The following is a 23,853-nucleotide window of genomic DNA, read 5'->3' on the forward strand; positions in this document are numbered from 1 at the left end:
GTAGCAGAACGGGGTTGATGGGCTGAATGGCCTCCTCCATTCCTGATGTGCCAATGTTCCCCCAGGTTAACACGTCAGAAAGTCTGAACCGCCCTGAAAAGTCATCAGTTTGGTTATGATTGACCTCACCTCACAGCGAGGACTGGAGTGGAGACTTTGTTCATGAAAGAAGGCCATTCTGCCCATCACAACTGCCCCCACTCTCAGAAAGAGCCATCCAAATAGTCCCACTCACTCTTTAACTTTCCCCGTAGCACTACTTTTCCTTGTTTTTCTTCAAGTATTTACCCAATTCTCTTTGGAAAGCTCCTGTTGAATCTACTTCCATTGTCCTTTCAGGCTGTGCCTTCCAGATCACAACAACTTGTCACTTAATCTCGTCCTCTGTTTTTTAATGGATTCTCTTCGATCTGTGTCCCCTCTGGCTATCAGCCCCTGTTGCCACTGGATACAGTTTCTTCTGATGTGCTCCGTCAAAAATCCCGCATAAATTTCAATTCCTCCATTAAATCTCCCCTTAACCTTCTCTGCTCCAATTGAGGTGTACCAAATTGTGAGGGACATAGATAGGACAGATAAGAAGGAACATTTCCCCTTAGTACATAAGAATATAAGAACACAAGAACATAAGAACTAGCAGCCATTTGGCCCTTAGAACCTTTTCTCTGCCATTCAATAAGATCATGGCTGATCTTTACGTGGACTCAGCTCCACTTACCCGCCTGCTCACCCTTAATTCCTTTACTGTTCAAAAATTTATCTGTCCTCGCTTTAAAAACATCCAATGAGTCATAGTCATAAAGGTTTACAGCATGGAAACAGGTCTTTGGCCCAACTTGTTCATGCCACCCTTTTTTAATAAACCCCTAAGCTCGTTCCAATTGCCCTTGCTTGATCCATATCCCTCTACACTCATCTTACTCACGTAACTGTCTAAATGCTTTTTAAAATTCAAAATCATGCCTGCCTCCTCTACTACTACCTCTGGCAGCTTGTTCCAGACACTCGCCGCCCTCTGTGAAAAAAATTTCCCTCCGTGTGAAAATATTGCCCCTGTGGACCCTTTTGTATCTCTCCCCTCTCACCTTAAACCTATGCCCTCTAGTTTTAGACTCCCTTTATCATTGGGAAAGTATCTAGCTGATCTATGCCCCTCCTTATTTTATAGACCTCTGTAAGACCTGTGGATTTCCCTGCCCAGTAAAGCAATTGAGATTAGCCTCAACTACTACACTGGGTAGGGAGTTGCACAGATTCACAACGTTTTAGTGAAGAAGTTACTCCTCAACTCAGTCCTAAATCTGCTCCCACTTATTTTGAGGCTATGCCCCCTAGTTCTAGTTTCACCCGCCAGTGGAAACAACTTCCCTGCTTCTATCTTATCTATTCCCTTCATAATCTTATATGTTTCTATAAGATCTCCCCTCATTCTTCTGAATTCCAATGAGTATAGCCCCAGTCTACTCAGTCTCTCCTCATAAGCCAACCCTCTCAACTCTGGAATCAACCTAATGAATCTCCTCTGCACCCCCTCCAGTGCCAGTATGTCCTTTCTCAAGTAAGGAGACCAAAACTGTACACAGTACTCCAGGTGTGGCCTCACCAGCACCTTATACAGCTGCAACATAACGTCGCTGTTTTTAAACTCCATCCCCCTGCAATGAAGGACAAAATTCCATTTACCTTCTTAATTACCTGCTGTGCCTGCAAACCAACATTTTGTGATTCATGCACAAGGACACCCAGGTCCCTCTGCACATCAGCATACTGCAATTTTTTATCCTTCAAATATTAATCCATTTTGCTGTTATTCTGACCAAAATGGATGACCTCACATTTATTAACATTGTACTCCATCTGCCAGACCCTCGCCCACTCACTTAGACTATCTATATCCCTCTGCAGACTTTCAGCATCCTCTGCACACTTTGCTCTGCCACTCATCTCGGCGTCATCTGTGAATTTTGATGCACTACACTTGGTCTCCGACTCCAAATCATCGATGTAAATCGTAAATTTACATAGTAGAGGGGTCAATAACCAGGAGCAGAGATTAAAGGTAAGGGGCAAGAGATTTAAAGGGAATTTAAGGAAAAATGTTTTCAGCCAGAGGGAATCTGGAACTCAGTGCCTGAAGGGGTGGGTGGTGGAGGTGGGAACTCTCACAGCATTGAAGAAGCATTTAGATAAGCACTGGAAATGCCAAAGCATATTGACCAAGTGCTGGAAAATGGGATTCGAATAGAGTCATAGGTTCATCCAACATGGAAAAGGCCCTTTGCTCCATTGAGTCTACACCGATAATAGCTACCACGAAAGGCTAATCCCATTTTCCTGCACTTCCCATATTCTTGAATATTATATTTGAAGTGCTCATCCAGATACCTTTTAAAGGATAGATAGGTACTTAAGAACACAAGAACGGGAAGAGTCTCTCCACCTCTATCCTATCCATCCCATTCATCATCTTATACGTCTCAATGAGATCTCCCCTCATTCTTCTAAACTCTAACGAGTACAAGCCCAGTTTATTCAGCCTCTCCTCATAGCTCAATCCCCTCAACTCCGGTATCAGCCTAGTAAACCTCCTCTGCACTCCCTCCAGGGCCAAAATATCCTTGCGCAGGTGCGGCGCCCAAAACTGCACACAGTACTCCAGCTGCGGCCTCACCAATGCCCTATACAGCTGCAGCAAGACCTCCCTACTTTTATATTCAATCCCCCTCGCTATGAAGGCCAGCATCCCATTCGCCTTCCTGACCACCTGCTGCACCTGCAAGCTGGGTTTTTGCGACTCATGCACAAGGACCCCGAGGTCCCTCTGCACCGTCGCCTGCTGCAGTTTTTCGCCACGTAAGTAATAGTCCTTCCTACCATTCTTCCTACCAAAGTGGACCACCTCACACTTGCCAACATTAAATTCCATTTGCCATTTCCTGGCCCATTCGCCCAGCCTATCTAGATCCTTCTGCAGACTCTCCACACCCTCCGCACAATTTGCCTTTCCCCCAATCTTGGTGTCATCAGCAAATTTCGACACCCTGCACTCGGTTCCCTCCTCCAGATCATCTATATAAATGGTAAATAGCTGAGGCCCCAGCACCGACCCCTGGGGCACCCCACTAGTCACCAACCGCCAATCCGAATAGCACCCATTGACCCCCACTCTCTGCCTCCTATTTGACAACCAATCCTCTATCCACGCTAACACCCTACCCCCAACTCCATGTCCCCTGACCTTCTGCAATAACCTCTTGTGAGGTACCTTGTCAAACGCCTTCTGAAAATCCAGAAAGACCACATCCACCGGCTCTCCTCTATCCACTGCCCTAGACACATCCTCATAGAACTCCTTTAATGACAGTAGGACTAGGGGGCACAGCCTCAAGATAAAGGGGAGGCGGTTTAGAACGGAGTTGAGGAGGAACTTCTTCACTCAAAGGGTGGTGAATCTCTGGAATTCTCTGCCCGTTGAAGTGGTGGAGGCTGCCTCGCTAAATATTTTTAAGAAGCGGGTTGATGGGTTCTTGATAAGAGAGGGGATTAAGGGTTATGGGGAGAGGGCGGGAAAGTGGAACTGAGCCACAACAGATCAGCCATGATCTTATTGAATGGCGGGGCAGGCTCGAGGGGCTAGATGGCCTACTCCTGCTCCTATTTCTTATGTTCTATAAGAACATAAGAAATAGGAGCAGGAGTAGGCCATCTAGCCCTTCGAGCCTGCCCCGCCATTCAATAAGATCATGGCTGATCTGTCATGTCTCAGTTCCACATTCCCGCCCTCTCCCCATAACCCTTAATCCCCTCTCTTATCAAAAACCCATCAACCCGCGTCTTAAAAATATTTAGCGAGGCAGCCTCCACCACTTCAACGGGCAGAGAATTCCAGAGATTCACCACCCTTTGAGTGAAGAAATTCCCCCTCAACTCTGTTCTAAACTGCCCCCCCCCCTTATCTTGAGGCTGTGCCCTCTAGTCAGAGGTTGGCATAGAGACGATGGGCCGAAGGGCCTCTTTCCACACTGTAACACTATGACCACAAGGAGAGTAATCCCAGCGTCTCCAGTCTCACATCTCCAGTTGTCTCTCCCCACCATTCTAGAAGGTTTTCACTTATTTTTAAGTATGTACCCAGCTCCCTTTTGGAAGTTATTGGTGATTCTCCTCCTCATTCGAAACAGCACAGATAAGAAACACTCTTCCTGTGTATGTCACTGCAGTCGGCAACTAGGGTGATACCGCTCCCAGCTACGAGAAGGTATCTCGTCTGTACTTTTCCCAGCGGGGGCGATCCCAGAATGTTATCAGGGCTCCAAGGGTGAGATTATAAGGAAGATTGGACTGGACCCTATACTCCCTGCAACATGGAAGGTTAAGGCATGGTTTGATTATGATTTTTTAAAAACAATTTGGACGGAATTGATTGAACGAACCTCATCCGGTGATGTGAGGCAGTCTGGGACAAGAGGGCATAAATCTCAGAATCTCAGCCAGTCTATTCAGGAGAGGGGATCAGGAAAAGTTTCTCCGCACAGGGGGTAGTCAAAATCATACAATGTTTACAGTGCAGAAGGAGGCCATTCGGCCCATCAAGACTACACCAACAACAATCCTACCCAGACCCTATCCTCTTAACACCGCACATTTATCCTGCTAATCCCCCTGACACTAAGGGGCAATTTACCATAGCCAATTAACCTAACTTGTACATCTTTGGAAAGTGAGGAGCAATTTAGCCTGGCCAATCCACCTAACCTACTCATCTTTCAGACTGTGGGAGGAAACCGGAGCAACCATGGAAACCCACACAGATACAGGGAGAAGGTGCAGATTCCCCACACAGACAGTGACCCGAGGCTGGAATCGAACCCGGGTCCCTGGTGCTGTGAGGCAGCAGTGCTAACCACCGTGCCACCATATGGAATCCTCTCTGCACGAGGCAGTAGCTTTTAGCTTGATTAATCATCTTAAATCCAGGATCAATAGACTGGTGCTACCCAAGGGTACAACAAGGATGTGGAGGCAAAGCAGGTTGATGGAGTTGGGATTAGCATGATCCTTTCGAGTGTCGGGTTAGGCTCAAGGGGCTGAATGGCCTCCTCTTGTTCCTCTGACAGTCCCTTTAAGTTCTTGGTCAGAAAGCCCCAAGAAAGGAAGTGATTTGACTCATTTAGAATTTTTGGATTGGGGAAATGTAAGGGAGAGGAGGGAATGGGGGGGCGGTGGGGGTGGAGAGGAGGGAATGGGGGGGCAGTAGGAGTGGAGAGGAGGGGATGGGGGGCAGTAGGAGTGGAGAGGAGGGGATGAGGGGGTGGTGGGAGGGAGAAGAGGAGGGAATGGGGGGCGGTGGGGGTGGAGAGGAGGGAATGGGGGGGCAGTAGGAGTGGAGAGGAGGGAATGGGGGGGCAGTAGGAGTGGAGAGGAGGGGATGAGGGGGTGGTGGGAGGGAGAAGAGGAGGGAATGGGGGGCGGTGGGGGTGGAGAGGAGGGGATGAGGGGGCGGTGGGAGGGAGAGGAGGGAATGGGGGGCGGTGGGGGTGGAGAGGAGGGAATGGGGGGCAGTAGGAGTGGAGAGGAGGGGATGAGGGGGTGGTGGGGGGGAGAGGAGGGAATGGGGGGGTGGTGGGAGGGAGAGGAGGGAATGGGGGGGTGGTGGGAGGGAGAGGAGGGAATGGGGGGCGGTGGGGGTGGAGAGGAGGGAATGGGGGGCGGTGGGGGTGGAGAGGAGGGAATGGGGGGCGGTGGGGGTGGAGAGGAGGGAATGGGGAGGCAGTAGGAGTGGAGAGGAGGGGATGAGGGGGTGGTGGGGGGGAGAGGAGGGGATGAGGGGGTGGTGGGGGGGGAGAGGAGGGGATGAGGGGGTGGTGGGGGGGGAGAGGAGGGGATGAGGGGGCGGTGGGGGGGAGAGGAGGGGATGAGGGGGCGGTGGGGGGGGAGAGGAGGGGATGAGGGGGCGGTGGGGGGGGAGAGGAGGGGATGAGGGGGCGGTGGGGGGGGAGAGGAGGGGATGAGGGGGCGGTGGGGGGGGAGAGGAGGGGATGAGGGGGCGGTGGGGGGGAGAGGAGGGGATGAGGGGGCGGTGGGGGGGGAGAGGAGGGGATGAGGGGGCGGTGGGGGGGGAGAGGAGGGGATGAGGGGGCGGTGGGGGGGGAGAGGAGGGGATGAGGGGGCGGTGGGGGGGGAGAGGAGGGGATGAGGGGGCGGTGGGAGGGGAGAGGAGGGGATGAGGGGGCGGTGGGGGGGAGAGGAGGGGATGAGGGGGCGGTGGGAGGGGAGAGGAGGGGATGAGGGGGCGGTGGGAGGGGAGAGGAGGGGATGAGGGGGCGGTGGGAGGGGAGAGGAGGGGATGAGGGGGCGGTGGGAGGGAGAGGAGGGAATGGGGGGCGGTGGGGGGGAGAGGGGGCAGAGGAGGGAATGGGGTGGTGGGGGGGGGAGAGGAGGGAATGGGGGGGAGAGGAGGGAATGGGGGGGGCGGTGGGGGGTGGGGGGGAGGAGGGAATGGGGGGGGGTGCGAGGAGGCAAAGCCAGATAGGACCACCGAGCATCTCAGGACACAGGAATCAAAGGGAAAGGATTGAGGAGGGGAGGGGTGGTTACCTACAAACAGCGCTGTGTCAAATCCCAATTCATCCCCACCCCCCAAACACACTCCTACAATAATCTATGTTTTAAACTGAACACAAGCAGCGGCTAATCTCTCCATCACAGCAACACAGTTCCATTTCAAACAACAGGCATCACTGTAGCGAAAGCAGATAGATAAAATGTTACCAACGCAGGAAACGTTCAACTCAAGAGCAGCCGAAAGATTTGTCAACAAGACATAACAGCGGTGCTGATCGACAAGAGTGCCTGAGATTGAGGGGAGGAAAGCCAGTCCCTTCCCCAGTTAGCAGCGCTGGAGCTGGAACCCAGCCTGTATCCCATTCCTCTCCCAATCCACACTTAACATTAGCAAACATTTAGAACAGACGAGAGATGGAAATCTCACAAACCTTGTGCCTTTGTCACTCATTATCCGGCTGCTTTTCCTGTAGCACGGAGCTCTCTGGAATGTTAGATAGGGATGCGAGCCCAACCCTCAGCATTTACAGCTGAGATTTAATTCAGGGATTCCTGCTGTCACCTCTCTCTCTCTCTCGGTTTTAATCTTGCCCACTCCCCTTTCTGCACAAATTCCTTTTTGTTTCACCCAAGGACGCAGCCTTCCCCCCACTTTCGATATTAAATGGATAGATTTCTTTCTTGAAGGGTGAGGATCCCCCCAGATTCCTACTGCTCTGTTACACCGTCATTCCTGACTGTAGATGGGGGAGATTTACACACACACAGTTCCTCGCTCACACACATCCCCACGCCTAGCTCTGCTTAAAGCGGCACCACCTCAACATCTGACTGACTGATAAGCGGCAAATCCCCTGCTCACTATTACAGAATTACAGCATCCCATTGAGATCCCAGGATTGGGAGAGAGACTGGGTAAGGGGATTAATGATACACAGGCATGGATGGAGAGGTAGTTAGTTACTCTAGACGGATACACAGACAGTTGGTTACATAAGACAGGCATACAGACAGGGAAATTTCACAGTAACTTCATTGCAGTGTTAATGTCAGTCTTACTTGTGAGTAATAAATAAACTGTAAAAAAAAATGGATAGACAATTGGTTATACTAGCTAGACACACAAGACATGGCTGGACAGTTGGTTACATTAGACAGATACACAGACTGTCATAGAAAAATCCATACAGTGCAGAAGGAGGCCATTCAGCCCATCGAGTCTGCACTGACCACAATCCCACCAGGCTCTATCCCCATTCATTTACCCAAGCTAGTTCCCTCCCACCCCTGACCTAAAAGGACAATTTAGCATGACCAATCCATCTAACTTGTACATCTTTGGACTGTGGGAAGAAACCAGAACACCCGCAGACACAGGGAGAATGTGCAAACTCCGCATAGACAGTGATCCAAGCCAGGAATCGAACCCAGGTCCCTGTGAGGCAGCAGTGCTAACCCACTGTACCACCATGCCACCCATGGATAGACACATGGCTATGACATGCAAGACAGTTGATTGGACCAGACAGATACACAGACATGGATAGACAGATGGTTACATTAAACAGATACACAGACATGGATAGACAGATGGTTACATTAAACAGATACACAGACATGGATAGACAGATGGTTACATTAAACAGATACACAGACATGGATAGACAGATGGTTACATTAAACAGATACACAGACATGGATAGACAGATAGTTACAGTAGACATACACAGACATAGATAGACAAATGGTTACATTAGACAGATACACAGACATGGACAGATGGATGGTTACATTAGACAGATACACAGACATGGATGGACAGATTTTCTGTAAATTATTGAGAACAGGCCTATGGGGTGGTAACTGACCAAGCTGGATTTGTCCTTTTTTTGTGTACAGGACATATCTGGGCAATTTTCCACATTACTGGGTAGATACAGATGTTGTAGCTGGAACAGCTTGGCTGGGGCAGCGGCAAGTGCTGGAGCACAAGTCTTCAATAGTATTGCTGGAATATTGTCAGGGCCCATTCTCTTTGCAGCATCCAGTGCCTTCAGCTGTTTCTTGATAGCATCCACTTGGCACTTCTGGCGGAAGTTTACTGTGATAGCTTCAGCCTTATTTTTTACACTGATGTGCTGGGCTGTTCCATCATTGAGGATGGGGATATTTGTGGAGACGTCTCCTCCAGTGAATTGTTTAATTGTCCACCACCATTCACGACTGGACATGGCAGGACTGCAGAGCTTAGATCTGATCCATTGATTAGGGGATTGGCCATCTCTGGATATTACTTGCAGCTTACACTGTTTGGTATGCAAGTAATCCTGTGTTGTAGCTTCATCAGGTTAGCGCTGCATTTCTAGGTATGCTTGGTGTTCCTCCTGGAAGCAATACTGCATTCTTCAGGTTGATCTCCTGGCTTGGTGGTAATGGTAGAATGGGGGATATGCTGGGCCATGATGTTACATATGTTGACTTCAGCGTAGAGAATATGCCCCTGTCGACATCAACAGGGGTGAAGTAGAAAGAGATCTTCAAGCTTTTAGGTGTCCAGATCACTAACAACCTGTCCTCATCTCCCCAAGTCAACATTTTGGTTAAGAAAGACCACCACCGTCTCTACTTTCTCAGAAGACTAAGGAAATTTGGCATGTCAGCTATGACTCTCACCAACTTTTACAGATGCACCATAGAAAGCATTCTTTCTGGTTGTATCACAGCTTGGTATGGGCTCCTGCTCTGCCCAAGATTGCAGGGAACTACAAAAGTTTATGAATGTAGCCCAATTCATCACACAAACCAGCCTCCCATCCATTGACACTATCTACACTTTCCTCTGCCTTGGCAAAGCAGCCAGTATAATTAAGGACCCCACACACTCCAGACATTCTCTCTTTCACCTTCTTCCTTCGGGAAAAAGATACAAAAGTCTGAGGTCACGTACCAACCAACTCAAGAACAGCTTCTTCTCTGCTGCTGTCAGGCTGTTGAATGGACCTACCTTGCATTAAGTTGATCTTTCTCTACACCCTATCTATGGCTGTAACTCTACATTCTGCACTCTTTAGTTCCCTTCTCTCTGAACAGTATGCTTTGTCTGTATAACGTGCAAGAAACAATACTTTTCACCGTTTGTTAATACATAAGACAATAATAAATCAAATCAATTCTGCTGATGGCCCACAGCATCTCATGGATGTCTAGTCCTGAGTTGCTAGATCTATTCAAAATCCTAATGTCACTAAATGTCCAGGATAGATATTTAGATTCTCTCTTGTTTGACTTGGTCATTGTCTGCTATTTGTGTGGCACAAATGTTACTCGCCATCATCAGTCCAAGCCTGCATATTGTCCAGGTCTTGCTGCATTTGGACATGAACTGCTTCAGTATCAGAGGAGTCATAAATGATACTGAACAGATACACAAGTCTGAGGTCACATACCAACCGACTCAAGAACAGCTTCTTCCCTGCTGCTGTCAGGCTGTTGAATGGACCTATCTCGCATTAAGTTGATCTTTCTCTGTACCCTAGCTCTGACTGTAACACCACATTCTGCACTCTCTCCTTTCCTTCTCTATGAATGGTATGCTTTGTCTACATAGTGCGCAAGAAACAATACTTTTCACTGTATACTAATACATGTGACGATAATAAATTAAATCAAATTGTGCAAACCAGCAAACATTCCCATTTCTGAATTTATGATGGAAGGAAGGTCATCGATGAAGCAGCTGAAGATGTGGAGGCTGCACATTCTCCCCATCTCTGCGTGGGTTTCCCCCGGGTATTCCGGTTTCCTCCCACAGCCTGAAAGACGTGCTGGTTAGGTGCATTGGCCATGCTAAATTCTCCCTCAGTGTACCCGAACAGGTGCCAGTGTGTGGCAACCAGGGGATTTTCACAGTAACTTCATTGCAGTGTTAATGTAAACCTACTTGTGACATTAATAAATAAACTTTAAAAACTTTCCCAGGTCCACCCTCTTGCTCCTTATCTCCATAACCCCACACATTTACCCTGCTAATCCCCTTAACCTTGATTTGATTTATTATTGTCACATATACATAGTGAAAAATATTGTTTCTTGCGCGCTCTACAACAAAACATACCATTCATAGAGAAGAAAATGAGAGAGTGCAGAATGTAGAATTACAGTCATAGCTAGGGTGTAGAGAAAGAGCAACTTAATGCAAGGTAAGTCCATTCAAAAGTCTGACAGCAGCAGGGAAGAAGCAGTTCTTGAGTTGGTTGGTACGTGACCTCAGACTTTTGTATCTTTTTCCTGAAGGAAGAAAGTGGAAGAAAGAATGTCGGGTGTGTGGGATCCTTAATTATGCTGGCTGCTTTGTCGAGGCAGCGGGAAGTATAGAGAGTCAATGATGGGAGGCTGGAATGCATGATGGATTGGGCTAAATTCACAACCTTTTGTAGTTCGTTACAGTCTTGGGCAGAACAGGAGCCCATACCAAGCTGTGATACAACCAGGAAGAATGCTTTCTGTGGTGCATCTGTAAAAGTTAGAGTCATAGCTGACATGCCAAATTTCCTTAGTCTTCAGGAAAAGTAGAGGCGTTGGTGGGCTTTCTTAACTGTAATGTTGGCATGGGGGGACCAGGACAGGTTGTTGGTGATCTGAACACCTAAAAACTTGAAGCTCTCGACTCTTTCTACTCCATTGATGTAGAGAGGGGAATATTCTCCTTCACGCTTCCTGAAGTCGATGGCAATCTCCCTCGTTTTGTTGACATTGAGGGAGAGATTATTGCTGCTGCACCACATACAACCTACACATCTTTGGAGGGGCAATTTTGCATGGCCAATCCACCTAACCCGCACATCTTTCGGACTGTGAGAGGAAGCCAGAGCTCCCAAAGGAAACCCACGCAGACACGGGGAGAATGTGCAAACTCCACACAGACAGTGACCCAAGCCGGGAATCGAACCCGGGTCCTCGGCGCTGCGAGGCAGCAGTGCTAACCACTGTGCCACCGTCCTGCCAATCCATCCAAACAAGCCAAAGGCTGGCACTAAGAGCGGGAGAGATACCTGGTCAGCCTTGCTTGCTGTGGGGTGGCGTCTCCTCAGGACGTAAGCCTGGTGACCTGCTCTGAGAATTGCCAGCTATGGAAACAGACAAAACTGCCTCAGTGCACCACTCAGTGCGGGAGGAGGATTGGAACATGGAACCACTGGAACTAAACTCCAAGAAGGAGGCATACCATCAGCGCAAGAGGGCTGTAATTGTTAGAGAACAAAACTGTGGAAATTATGGGTAGAATTTTAGTCTCACTCGCCCCCAAAACCTGTGACGGGGGGAACGGGAGAACCCGCCCTCTTTGTGGATGGAATTTATAAAGAACACAGTTCAATTGCTGAGAAAGTGATTTTATTTAGTTTAACAAATATACAAAAGCCATGAACTTTAATATTAATAGAAATAGAGTACATTTACAAGAAATAAATTCTTTACAATGTTTTAAAGCACGTAAACATGTGAAGCTGGCAGGTGTTCAGAAGAGCAGAGACCTCGTACAACCAGGAGCTCTCAGTCAGCACAACTCCCTTGCTTCCACAAGAGCCGCAACCATTAATCAAAGGTGACCTCCAACTCAGGGCTGGTGACCAAATAGGATAGAAACATAGAAGATAGGAGGAGGAGGCCATTCAGCCCTTCGAACCTGCTCCACCATTCATCACGCTCGTGGCTGATTGTCCAACTCAATAGCCTAATCCTGCTTTCTCCCCATAACCTTTGATCCCAAGTGCCATACCCAGCCGCTTCTTGAATACATTCAACGTTTTGCTATGAGGCTAAGGCTGGTTTATGGATAAGGTCGCAGGTCAGCCATGATCTCACTAACATTGTGGAATGTGCTCAAGTTTTTGAAGAGCCTCCCCTGTACCTATCTATGGGTTAATTTTCGAGTCTTTTTTTTAAATCATGGAATCACAGAATCCTACAGTGCAGGAGGAGGCCATTCGGCCCACTGAGTCAAATAGTCCCCTTCCCACATTATTCTGTCACAGTGAGGGTTCGGAGGAGAGAACTCCACATTCTGAAGATATTGGGGTCAGTATCGATGGTTATAGGGTCATAGAGGTTTACCGCCGCAAACAGGCCCTTCGGCCCAACTTGTCCATGCCGCCCTTTTTGTTTTAAACCCCTAAGCTAGTCCCAACTGCCCACATTTGACCCATATCCCTCTACACCCATCTTACCCACGTAACTGTCTAAATACTTTTTAAAAGACAAAATTGCGCCCGCACTTTTCTGGGCCTTTTGACCCACTGGTAAATCACATGTTGGGTGGGGGAAGGCCAGAGGGCAACTCTCTGTCGTTCCAACAACCCCAGAGCCGGGATCAGGAACATTCGCTCCATCTTCTCCTCATGGACTAGAAACAGGGATGGTCTGATCCCTTTCTCGGAACGCCAAAACAGTCAGCGGGATACTTCAATAAATACTCATTAATACTCGTCCATTAATACTCGCACCAACAGGAGGCCGGCTGAAGGGATCCCAACCCATTTGGTAACGGGCTAGCGTAGGTACAGTGATCCTGTGAAAGGTTCACTAACACTGATTTATCAATAATTACTTGCACAAAGACATTGGAGAAAGAGCTGCATTTGCGTAGCGCTTTTCACAACCGTCTCAAAGCACCTCACAGACAAGTAAGCATTCGTGGAAGTGTCCTCATTGCTGTGGTGGAGGAAATTCAGCCGCCCATTTGTGCACAGCAAGCTCCCACAAAACAGCACTGTTACAATGTCCGAGTGATCTGTTTCTTTGTGATGTAGGAGGTTTACGGGGAATGTGGCGAAAAACCTTCCCAACCCAGAGGGTGGTGAGGGTCTGGAAGGTGCTGCCTGGAAGGGTGGGTGGAGGCAAGTTGCCTCACATCATAGAATCCTACAGTGAAGGAGACCATTCAGCCCATCGGGTCTGTACCCACCACAACCCCACACAGACCCTCTTCCATAACCCATATTTTTACCCTCGCTAGTTCCCCTGACATTAAGGGAGAATTTAGCACAGCCAATCAACCTAACACGCACATCTCTGTTCTGTGGGGGGAAACTGGAGCACCCGGAAGAAACCCATGCAGACATGGGGAGAATGTGCAAATTCCACACAGACAGTGACCCAAACTGGGAATCGAACCTGGATCCCTGGCGCTGTGAGGCAGCAGTGCTAACCAACTGTGCCACAGTGCTACCCTTCAAAAAGGGACATGTAACATACAGGGCTATGGGCCAAGTGCTGGCAGATGGGAGTAAGTGGGAGTTTGGGTGTCTCAAATGTGTCGGTGCGGACTTGATGGGCCGAAGGGCCTCTTCTGCACTGTATTATTCTCTGATTCTATGTTGATTGAGGGGTAAATATTGGCCAAGACATCAGGGACAAGTCAGGGGAGTGCCTGAGAATGACTCACCTGAGGAAGTAGTAGTGCTCCAAAAGCTTGTGATTCCGAATAAACCTGTTGGACTTTAAGTTGGTGTTGTGAGACTTCTTACTGTCCCTACCCCAGTCCAACGCCAGAAACTCCTCAACATTCCTCTGAGAGGACAGTATATATTTAAATACATATCATATATATGTGTAAAATAATATATATATAGTAGGCAGATAATGAAGACTGCAGACGGGGGGTACAGTATCAGCAGCTTTGTATTATGCATGGATTGGGAAGGGTTAAGACTATTCACTCACTCGTGTGTGGAATGTCCAGAGTGTAATGAAGACATCAAAACCCACATAGTCACATAGAACATAGAACACTACAGCACAAACAGGCCCTTCGGCCCACAAGTTGCGCCGATCATATCCCTATCTACCAGGCCTATCTATAACCCTCAATCCCATTAAATCCCATGTACTCATCCAGAAGTCTCTTAAAAGACCCCAACGAGTTTCCCTCCACCACCACCGACGGCAGCCAATTCTACTCACTCACCACCCTCTGAGTGAAAAACTTACCCCTGACATCTCCTCTGTACCTACTCTTTCTTAGTTCTTTGTTCTCCCTCAAGCTATCCTCATCAGGCATGCCACCCAACCCAAGCAACATCCTTGTAAATCTCCTCTGCACTCTTTCAATAGCATCCACATCCTTCTTGTAGTGAGGCGACCAGAACTGCACACAGTACTCCAAGTGGGGTCTGACAAGGGTCTTATAAAGTTGCAGCATTACCTCCCAACTCCTAAACTCAATCCCTCGATTAATGAAGGCTAGAACACCATGTGCCTCTTGACCACATCCTTCACCTGCGAGGCCGATTTAAGAATCTTATGGACCTGGACCCCAAGGTCTTTCTGATCCTCTACACTGCTAAGAGTCCTACTCTTAATATTATACTCCTTCATCCCATTGGACCTGCCAAAATGGACCACTATACATTTATCTGCATTGAAGTCCATCTGTCACTTCTCTGCCCAGTCTTGCATCCTAGAATCATGTCCTTGAATCATACAGCACAGCGACAGGCCATTCTTCCCATCAAGCCCATACTGGCTTGTTGTAATATCTATCCAATCAGTGCCGCTCCTCTGCTCTATCCTCAGAGCTCTGCAATGTCCTCTCCTCTGCAATAATCTATCCAATTCCCTTTTAAAAGTTTCTGTTGAATCTGCTTCCACCGTTCTATCAGACAGTGCCTTCCGTATCACAACAACCCAACCACGCAAACACATTCTACATAAGATCAGAAGAAAGGGGAGCAGGAGGCCATTCAGCCCCTCGGGCCTGCTCTGGCATTCAGTAAGATCATGGCTCAGTAGTTTGTGGCCTTAACTCCACTCTCCCCTCTGACCCCATAATTCTCGACCCCCCAACCCCCCCCACCCCCATCAATCAATTCTGTCTAACCCGGCCTTGAATATATTCCGTGACCCCCACTGCTTTCTGGGGGAGAAAATTCCAAACACTAACCACCCTCAGAGAGAAGAAATTCTTCCCCATCTCCACCTTAATGTTTTCCATGATTGATGCCTGGACACATGCCTTTTGTTTGCAGAGGACTGCATGTGAATATATGCAGCTTCTAACAAGTGGAAGAGAGATGTGCTGAGCACCTGACTGATCATCTTAGCTCCCTGGTATATTCTCCATGGTAATGCCTCGACCAATCAGAATTGACTTCCCACCCAATATAAACTGTCGCTCCCTTTGAAATTTGGTATTCTTGTGTCTGTCCTGATGAGTGCAACATGCAAAATTTTGACAAAATGTCTTTTTTTTTCAATTTGTGTACTATTGGGCGACTGGGTGTAAGCTATCTCTTGTACCATTCCACAGTTGCTGCACAGGAACCCTGTGGTATCAAGCCGGGATTAAGCATATAAGAAATAGGGGCTGGAAAAGGCCATTTGGCCCTTCGAGCTTGTTCTGTCATTCAACTAGGTCATGGCTGCTCTTCAACCTTTGCCTTCTTGCACAATCCCCATAATCCTTTAATCTCCTAGTACCTTAAAAGGTTTAAAAGTTTATTCATTAGTTACAAGTAAGGCTTACATTAATACTGCAATGAAGTTACTGTGAAATTCCCCTAGTCGCCACACTCTGGCGCCTGTTCGGGTCAATGCACCTAACCAGCAGAATGTGGGAGGAATCCGGATCACCCTGTGGAAACCCACGCAGACATGGGGAGAATGTGCAAACTCCACACAGACAGCGACCCAAGCCGGGAATTGAACCTGGGTCCCTGGCGTTGAGAGGCAGCAGTGCTCTCAATGGGTACAATATTTATCCTTCAATCAATTTCTCCATAAAGTAGATGAAAGCTAATTATCGCAGATGCTGGAATCGTACAAAAACAGAAAGTGCCAAGAAGTGCTCTGACAACGGGTCATCCAGGTTACAGTGCAGAAGGAAGTTTGGGGGCGGTACAGTAGCACAGCGGTTAGCACTGCTGCCTCACAGTGCCAAGGACCCGAGTTCAATTCCCAGCTCGGGTTACTATCTGTGCAAGTTCTCCCCTTGCCTGCATGGGTTTCCCCCTACACCCCAAAGCTGTGCTGGTTAGATGCATTGGCCATGCTGAATTCTCCCTCAGTGTACCTGAATATGGAGTGTCAAAACTGTCAAGGAACTGCCTAAAAATACCAGGTGCATTGGCATGGAAGTGTAAAGGTAAGGTTTGGTGGGTGGGTGGGGCATGGCTTCGCATGAGTTGGTAGTGTGTTAGCATGAAGATGTAGGGTTTTAAGATCTAACCAACTCAATTTGTGATGGTTCTAGCTTCTTGAAAGTTTAACGTTTATTAATTAGTGTCACAAGTAGGCTTATATTAACACGGCAATGAAGTTACTGTGAAAATCCCCAAGTCGCCACACTCCGGCGCCTGTTCAGGTACACTGAGGGAGAATTTAGCACGGCCAATGCACCCTAACCAGCACGTCTTTTGGACTGTGGGAGGAAGCCGGAACTCTCGGAGGAAACCCACGCAGTCATGGGGAGAATGTGCAGACTCTGCACAGGCAGTGACCCGAGCTGGGAATTGAACCCGGGTCCCTGGTGCTGTGAGGCAGCAGTGCTGACCCACTGTGCCACCGTGCAGTAATTTTGTCAATTAACCGATGACAAAGTGCATTCTGAGCGCACGAGGATCTGTACAGGACAGACATGTCCACAGTTCCATTGCCTCACAAACCTAGCAACCCGGCTCAATCTTCCAGACGTACGTCTAGCCGTGGGCTCATCAACCGAATCCCTTCATTTCAATCCCTTTTCCCCACAGATACGTCCTGACTCACTACGTTTGCAGAATGCTGTGTTTTTATGACTAATCTCATTGTGCCTTGAATCCTTTCACCTCCCATGTCCCTTCTTCTGACTTATTTCACGTAACTGACCGTTTGTTATGACTAATCCAGAATAATTCCCTTCTCATTCTCCCACACATCCCCGGCAAAGAATTCGTCCATGGCAACCTCTGCCATGGGAGGAAAGCTTTGTGTGTGACCCTTGCCTGGGGTTTCCAGTCACTCAGCGGGGCGAATTCCTCTCTCCCTCTGAGAGCCCCAGCTGTAGGTTTTAGGTAAGATACCAGACAGACACCTCACAGGAGGTAGCGGGGCCTCCTTCTCCTTGTCGCGTCTTTGTGTGACGTCTCGCCTACCCGTTGCCGTGAAACCAAAGTGGACGTGGGAAGTTTGCGGGGGGGGTGGGGAGGGGGATGTTGTTTGACGGAAACACTCCCCCTGCTTAGAAAATTACATCTTTCGAACCCGAGCTCTGGAACGCTTGATGTATCAATTTTTGACCCCGGGGCTGATGACCCTCGGTCCAACGGGCGGTCAGGGGGCAACACAAATGGCAGCATCATCACCGCGAGCAGGGGGTCAGCAATCAGCCCAGAGATTGGCCACCTTGGTTCGATCCACACTCACCACGTACTCTCCTGACAAAGACCAGGAAACCGCATTAATGGACGATCTGAAAAAACAAGAGAGAAAGAGAGTGAGTGAGAGAAAACTATTCCTGGGAAGAGTTGTCACAGTGTCACAATGGTTAGCGCTGCTGCCCCACAGCGCCAGAGACCCAGGTTCGATTCCCTGGGTCACTGTCTGTGTGGAGTTTGCACATTCTCCCCGTGTCTGCGTGGGTTTCCTCCAAGCACTCCAGTTTCTTACCACAGCCCAAAGACGTGTGGATTGGGTTGATTGGCCATGCTAAATTGCCGCTTGGTGTCAGGGTTATCTAGCTAGGGTAAATACGTGGGGTTACGGGGGATAGGGCCTGGGTGGGATTGTTGCCAGTGCAGGCTCGATGGGTCAAATGGCCTCCTTCTGCACTGTCAGCATCCTAAAACATTGGAGGTACAGACTTGGATGGGGGTGGGGCAGGGGGTGAATGGTAGGCAGGATTTTCGGCTGATCCGAGGCGGGAGTCCGGAGTTCCTGGGGTTACCAACTCTCTAGACTAGGCCTGGAGTCAGACAGTAGCCAGAGTTTTACTGTACTGCCCGCCACGGGAATCAGAGCAGGTACAGTGGCATAGCGCTTAGCATTGCTGTCTCACAGCACCAGGGACCCAAGTTCGATTCCGGCCATTGAGTCACTGTCTGTGCGGAGTCTGCACGTTCTCCCCATGTCTGCGTGGGTTTCCTCCGGGTGCTCCGGCTTCCTCCCACAGTCTGAAAGACGTGCTGGTTAGGGTGCGTTGGCCATGCTAAATTCTCCCTCAGTGTAACCCGAACAGACGCCAGAGTGTGGCGACTGGGGGATTTTCACAGTAACTTCATTGCAGTGTTAATATAAACCTACTTGTGACAATAGTAAAAAACTTTATTAGTAATGCGCTGGATGTTCGGATCTGTGTGGAGTTTGCGCGTTCTCCCCGTGTCGGCATGGGTTTCCTCTGGGTGCTCCCGTTTCCTCTCGCACTCCAAAGATGTGTGGGTTAGGTGGATTGGCCATTTCTAAATTGTCCCTCAGTGTCAGGGGAACTAGCTGGACAAATATAGGGAGGGAGGGGATAGGGGGTTGAGGTTGGTGCAGACTCGATGGGCCGAATGGCCTCCCTCTGATTCTATGATTCATTGACCCCGGGCGGGATTTTACGCTTTGGGGACAAGCAGGACTGGGAAACCTTGCCCAATGGGTCAAAGGTTGTAAGAGTTTGGGATGTCCCAAAGGTGCTGCAGAAACACAACTTGTTCTACTTCATGATTCTTCACGGTTTCCGGTCTTGAAGGCATCGAGTCAGTGGGAGATGTGGCTGTTTTGGTTGGGAATTAATTTCACCCTCAGAAGTGGAGGATCCCCATTGGAAGTCGGAACACTCTCTCCACGTACCTGTGCTGCCCAACCAAGGACGTCTCTAACTTCCCAGTGAGGGTGTCCCAGACGTAGAGAACTCCGTCACAGGATCCAACAACAGCGTAGCACCCATCCGGACTGAAAACACAGGAAAAGACAAATCCATTACCGCCTTCCCCACCCTGCAGTGTGGACAGGGGCTTTTCACTGCTTAAATTAAAACGATTTTCCAAGTACAAACACCCGCCTCCATCTCACGGCAACATCCTTCACCTTTATATGGGCTTGCCTCAGGGTCAATGAGTCACACAGCAGTTGGGGTTGGAGAGGTTGGGGTCGGGGAGGTTGGGGTTGGAGGGGTTGGGGTTGGAGGGGTTGGGGTCGGGGGGGTTGGGGTCGGAGGGGTTAGTGTTGTTGTCCTTGGAGTGATGGAGAGTGAGGGGAGATTTGATCGAGGGGGACAAGATAATGACAGGATTGGGTGAGGGAGGCAGAGACAAGCTGTTCCTATTGGCTGATGGCGCAGGGGCTCGGTGGGGAGACAGGTTTAATATTTTGAGGGAGAGATACGGGGGAATGTGAGGGAGGGTGTTTGTACACAGCCAGTGGGAATGAGCTGGAACTCGCTGCCCACGAGGGGGATGGAAGCAGAGACGATGAATGATTTCAAAAAGAAACTGGATGGGCTCGATGGAACTAACGGAGCAGAGTTACTCTGCAGAGAGGCAGCATGAACTCAATGGGCTGAGTGGCCTCTTGTGACAACATAAGCAACTCGATGACTATCAGTTCCCTTTCCACAGTGTTGCTGTGCTCCCCCCCATTCCCCCAACCCTCTTCAGCCCAGAGGAACCTCCTTCCCTGTTCCTCTTTGGGAGATTCCCCCGTGACCCCGAGGGGGAAACAAGCCCATCAATCATTCTAACCTGACCCCCTGCGAATTCCTAAATAAATCTCCTCTATCTCCCGACCACCAGAACCGAGCTCTGGCTCTCTGTTCCCCGGTTGAATTGGCCATTGCTCAGACAGCCTCTCTCCCTCTCTGGTAGTTTTATGTTGAAGATTAGTAAAGCAGAGTAACAATCGATAGATGTGTGTGTGTGCAGGATTTTTCACCCGGGTGTTTCTGCTGCTAGCCACGTCCTGGAGATTAATCTCCAATTCCTCAGAATGCTCCCGGGAATTCATAGGATGTTGGAATCCCTACGGTACAGAAGGAGACCATTCGGCCCATCAATCTTTAAGAAGTCTATAAAATAATGCGGGGCACAGCTCAGCTAGATAGTCAATATCTTTTCCCAAAGGTAGGGGAGTCTAAAACTAGAGGGGCATAGGTTTAAGGTGAGAGAGGAGAGATACAAAAGTGTCCAGAGGGGCAATGTTTTCACACAGAGGGTGGTGAGTGTCTGGAACAAACTGCCAGAGATAGTAGTAGAGGGAGGTACAATTTTGTCTTTTTAAAAGCATTTACATAGTTACATGGGTACGACGGGTATGGTGGGATATGGGCTAAATGCGGGCAATTGGGATTAGTTTAGGGGTTTTAAAAAAGAAAGGGGCAGCATGGACAAGTTGGGCTGAAGGGCCTGTTTCCAAGCTGTAAACCTCTATGGCGCTATCTTTGGACTGTGGAAGTAAACCGGAGCGGCACAGTGGTTAGCACTGCTGCCTCGCAGCTTCAGGGGCTTGGGTTCGAGTCTCGTCTCGGGTCCCTGTCTATTCGGAGTCTGCACATTCTCCCCATGTCTGCGTGGGTTTCCTCTGGGTGCTCTGTTTCCTCCCACAATCTGAAAGACGTGCTGGTGAGGCGCATTGGCCGTGCTAAGTTCTCCCTCAGTGTGCCCGAACAGGCACTGGGGTGTGGCGTCTCGGGGATTTTCACAGTAACTTCATTGCGGTGTTAATGTAAGTTTACTTGTGGCACTAACAAATAAAATAAACTAAAATGGAGGAAACCCATGCAGGCACGGGGAGAACGTGCAGACCAACACGGGCAGTCACCTGGAATTCTTGGAGGGAATTGGCAAAGTCCAGGAAGACTTGGGAAAACAGAGTGAGGGGGCAGCGTGAGTCAGCGCTGTAAACCACTTGCGCAGTCACAGTTAAACCATTTTGCTTTTCCTCAGGGACCCAGAACAGGAGCCAAATGGATGAAAACTGGCCTCACGCCATCGCTGTAAATGGTGAATTGAATTTGCAAACTCCAAACCCAATTTCCGCACATCTCTTTAGCAGGGTTTTTGAATAAAGGGGATGGTTACTCTGGTGAGGAAAAGTTCACTGACACATTATGTAGCAGTGGCCTGGGAAAGCTGCCACAAATTAATTCCACAAATTACTGAAAGTATCACTGCAAGCTTCGAGCGTCCACAAACAAGTCACAAAAGTAACGCTCGCACCGGGCAAGTGCCAGACCATCACCATCTCCGACAAAACAGGAACTATCCCACCTCCCCTTGACAATCAATGGTGTTACCCTCAGTGACTCTCCCACTATCAACATCCCGGGGGTTACCATGGGCAGTAGGTGCACAGTGGTTAGCGCTGCTGCCTCACGCTGCCAGGGTTCGATCCCCGGCTTGGGTGACTGTCTGTGCGGAGTCTGCACATTCTCCCCGTGTCTGCGTGGGTTTCCTTCGGGTGCTCTGGTTTCCTCCCACAGTCCGAAAGACGTGCTGGTTAGGGTGCACTGGCCGTGCTAAATTCTCCCTCAGTGTACCCGAACAGGAGCCAGAGAGGGGATTTTCACAGTAACTTCATTGCAGCGTTAACGTAAGCTTACTTGTGACACCAACAACTAAACTTTAATGCCATCGACCAAAAACTGAACTGGAACCAGCTATATAAACGATGTGACTACAGGACACAGGCTGGGAATTGAAGGATCTAAGATCCTGAAAAACATCTTGACAAGGTGGACATGAAAAGTGTGTTCCCTTTTGTGGGGGAGTCCAGAACTCGGGGCACAGTTTTAAAATTGGGGTTCACCTGTTGGGGACACAGACAAGGAGAAATCTTCTCTCTCTGAGGGTTGTGCATCTTTGGGAGTCTCTGCCTCAGGAGGCGGTGGATGTGTTGACCAGGGTGGGGGGAGACGGGGGGTTGGGAGGAGGATATCACTCAATATTTTTAAGGCAAAGTTAGATAGATTTCCCAGCGTAACGAGACTCTTAAGGTCATCAGGTTTAGATGGGGGTGTGGGACTCGAAATACAAAACATGTCAGCAATGACCTGATTGGGTATCAGAGCAGGCTCAAGGGACTGACTTTGACTTGTATTTCACACGGTTGTAACCGTGCGGTGAGTAACTCACCCTCCTGACTTACCAAAGTCTGTCCACCATCTACAAGGCACAAGTCAGGAGTGTGATGGAATCGTCTCCATTTACCTGGGTGGGTGCAGCTCCCAACAACACTTAAGAAACTCAACACCATCCAGGACTAAGCAACCCCACTTGATTGGCACCGCATCCAACATTTTAAATATTCAATCCCTCCACCACTGGTGCACAGAGGCAGCCGTGTGTACCAACTACAAGATACATTGCAGCAACTCACCAAGATTCAGAGTGAGGCACTGTCAGAGGGTCAGTGCTGAGGGAGTGCCGCACTGTCAGAGGGTCGGTGCTGAGGGAGTGTCGCACTGTCAGAGGGTCAGTGCTGAGGGAGTGCCGCACTGTCAGAGGGTCGGTGCTGAGGGAGTGCCGCACTGTCAGAGGGTCGGTGCTGAGGGAGTGCCGCACTGTCAGAGGGTCGGTGCTGAGGGAGTGCCGCACTGTCAGAGGGTCGGTGCTGAGGGAGCGCCGCACTGTCAGAGGGTCAGTGCTGAGGGAGCGCCGCACTGTCAGAGGGTCAGTGCTGAGGGAGTGCCGCACTGTCAGAGGGTCAGTAATGAGGGAGTGCCGCACTGTCAGAGGGTCAGTGCTGAGGGAGTGCCGCACTGTCAGAGGGTCAGTGCTGAGGGAGTGCCGCACTGTCAGAGGGTCAGTGCTGAGGGAGTGCCGCACTGTCAGAGGGTCAGTGCTGAGGGAGTGCCGCACTGTCAGAGGGTCAGTGCTGAGGGAGTGCCGCACTGTCAGAGGGTCAGTGCTGAGGGAGTGCCGCACTGTCAGAGGGTCAGTGCTGAGGGAGTGCCGCACTGTCAGAGGGTCAGTGCTGAGGGAGTGCCGCACTGTCAGAGGGTCAGTGCTGAGGGAGTGCCGCACTGTCAGAGGGTCAGTGCTGAGGGAGTGCTGCACTGTCAGAGGGTCAGTGCTGAGGGAGTGCCGCGCTGTCAGAGGGTCAGTGCTGAGGGAGTGCCGCACTGTCAGAGGTGCAGTGCTAATGGGGTGCAGCACTATAGAAGGTCTGAAGCTGAGATGTTAGATCAAGGCCCTGTCCACCTTCTTTGTGTTATCCGCATTAGTAAGTTTGCGGATGACAGGAAGATTGGTGGAGTTGCTGATAGTGCTGGGGATTGTCAGAGGATACAACAGGATAGAGATAGATCAGAGACTGGGGCACAGAAATGGCAGATGGAAT

General features: G+C 49.5%; 2 protein-coding genes across 5 annotated transcripts in view; both read right to left on the reverse strand.

The window, feature by feature from the left end:
- arrb1 (arrestin, beta 1) overlaps nt 1-7,233 on the reverse strand; it is a 106,920-nt gene extending 99,687 nt beyond the window's left edge. For all 4 annotated transcript variants that reach the window (XM_080197999.1, XM_080197998.1, XM_080198001.1 and 1 more), the window contains exon 1: nt 6,996-7,233. In XM_080197999.1, coding sequence (XP_080054125.1) covers nt 6,996-7,015 — 20 coding nt within the window. In that variant the 5' untranslated portion in view covers nt 7,016-7,233. The remainder of the gene's footprint in view (nt 1-6,995) is intronic.
- A 10,487-nt stretch (nt 7,234-17,720) lies between these two features.
- The window catches only part of LOC145349238 (autophagy-related protein 16-1-like), an 84,958-nt gene continuing 78,825 nt past the window's right edge, over nt 17,721-23,853 (reverse strand). Inside the window, exons 17-18 of the mRNA XM_080197711.1 lie at nt 19,369-19,470; nt 17,721-18,007 (exon numbers count right to left, since the gene is read on the reverse strand). Of these exons, the coding sequence (XP_080053837.1) occupies nt 17,914-18,007; nt 19,369-19,470 (196 nt within the window). The 3' untranslated portion in view covers nt 17,721-17,913. The remainder of the gene's footprint in view (nt 18,008-19,368; nt 19,471-23,853) is intronic.

This window comes from Carcharhinus amblyrhynchos, chromosome 10 (genome assembly GCF_965287045.1).
Source record: "Carcharhinus amblyrhynchos chromosome 10, sCarAmb.v2.hapA, whole genome shotgun sequence".
NCBI lineage: Eukaryota > Metazoa > Chordata > Chondrichthyes > Carcharhiniformes > Carcharhinidae > Carcharhinus > Carcharhinus amblyrhynchos.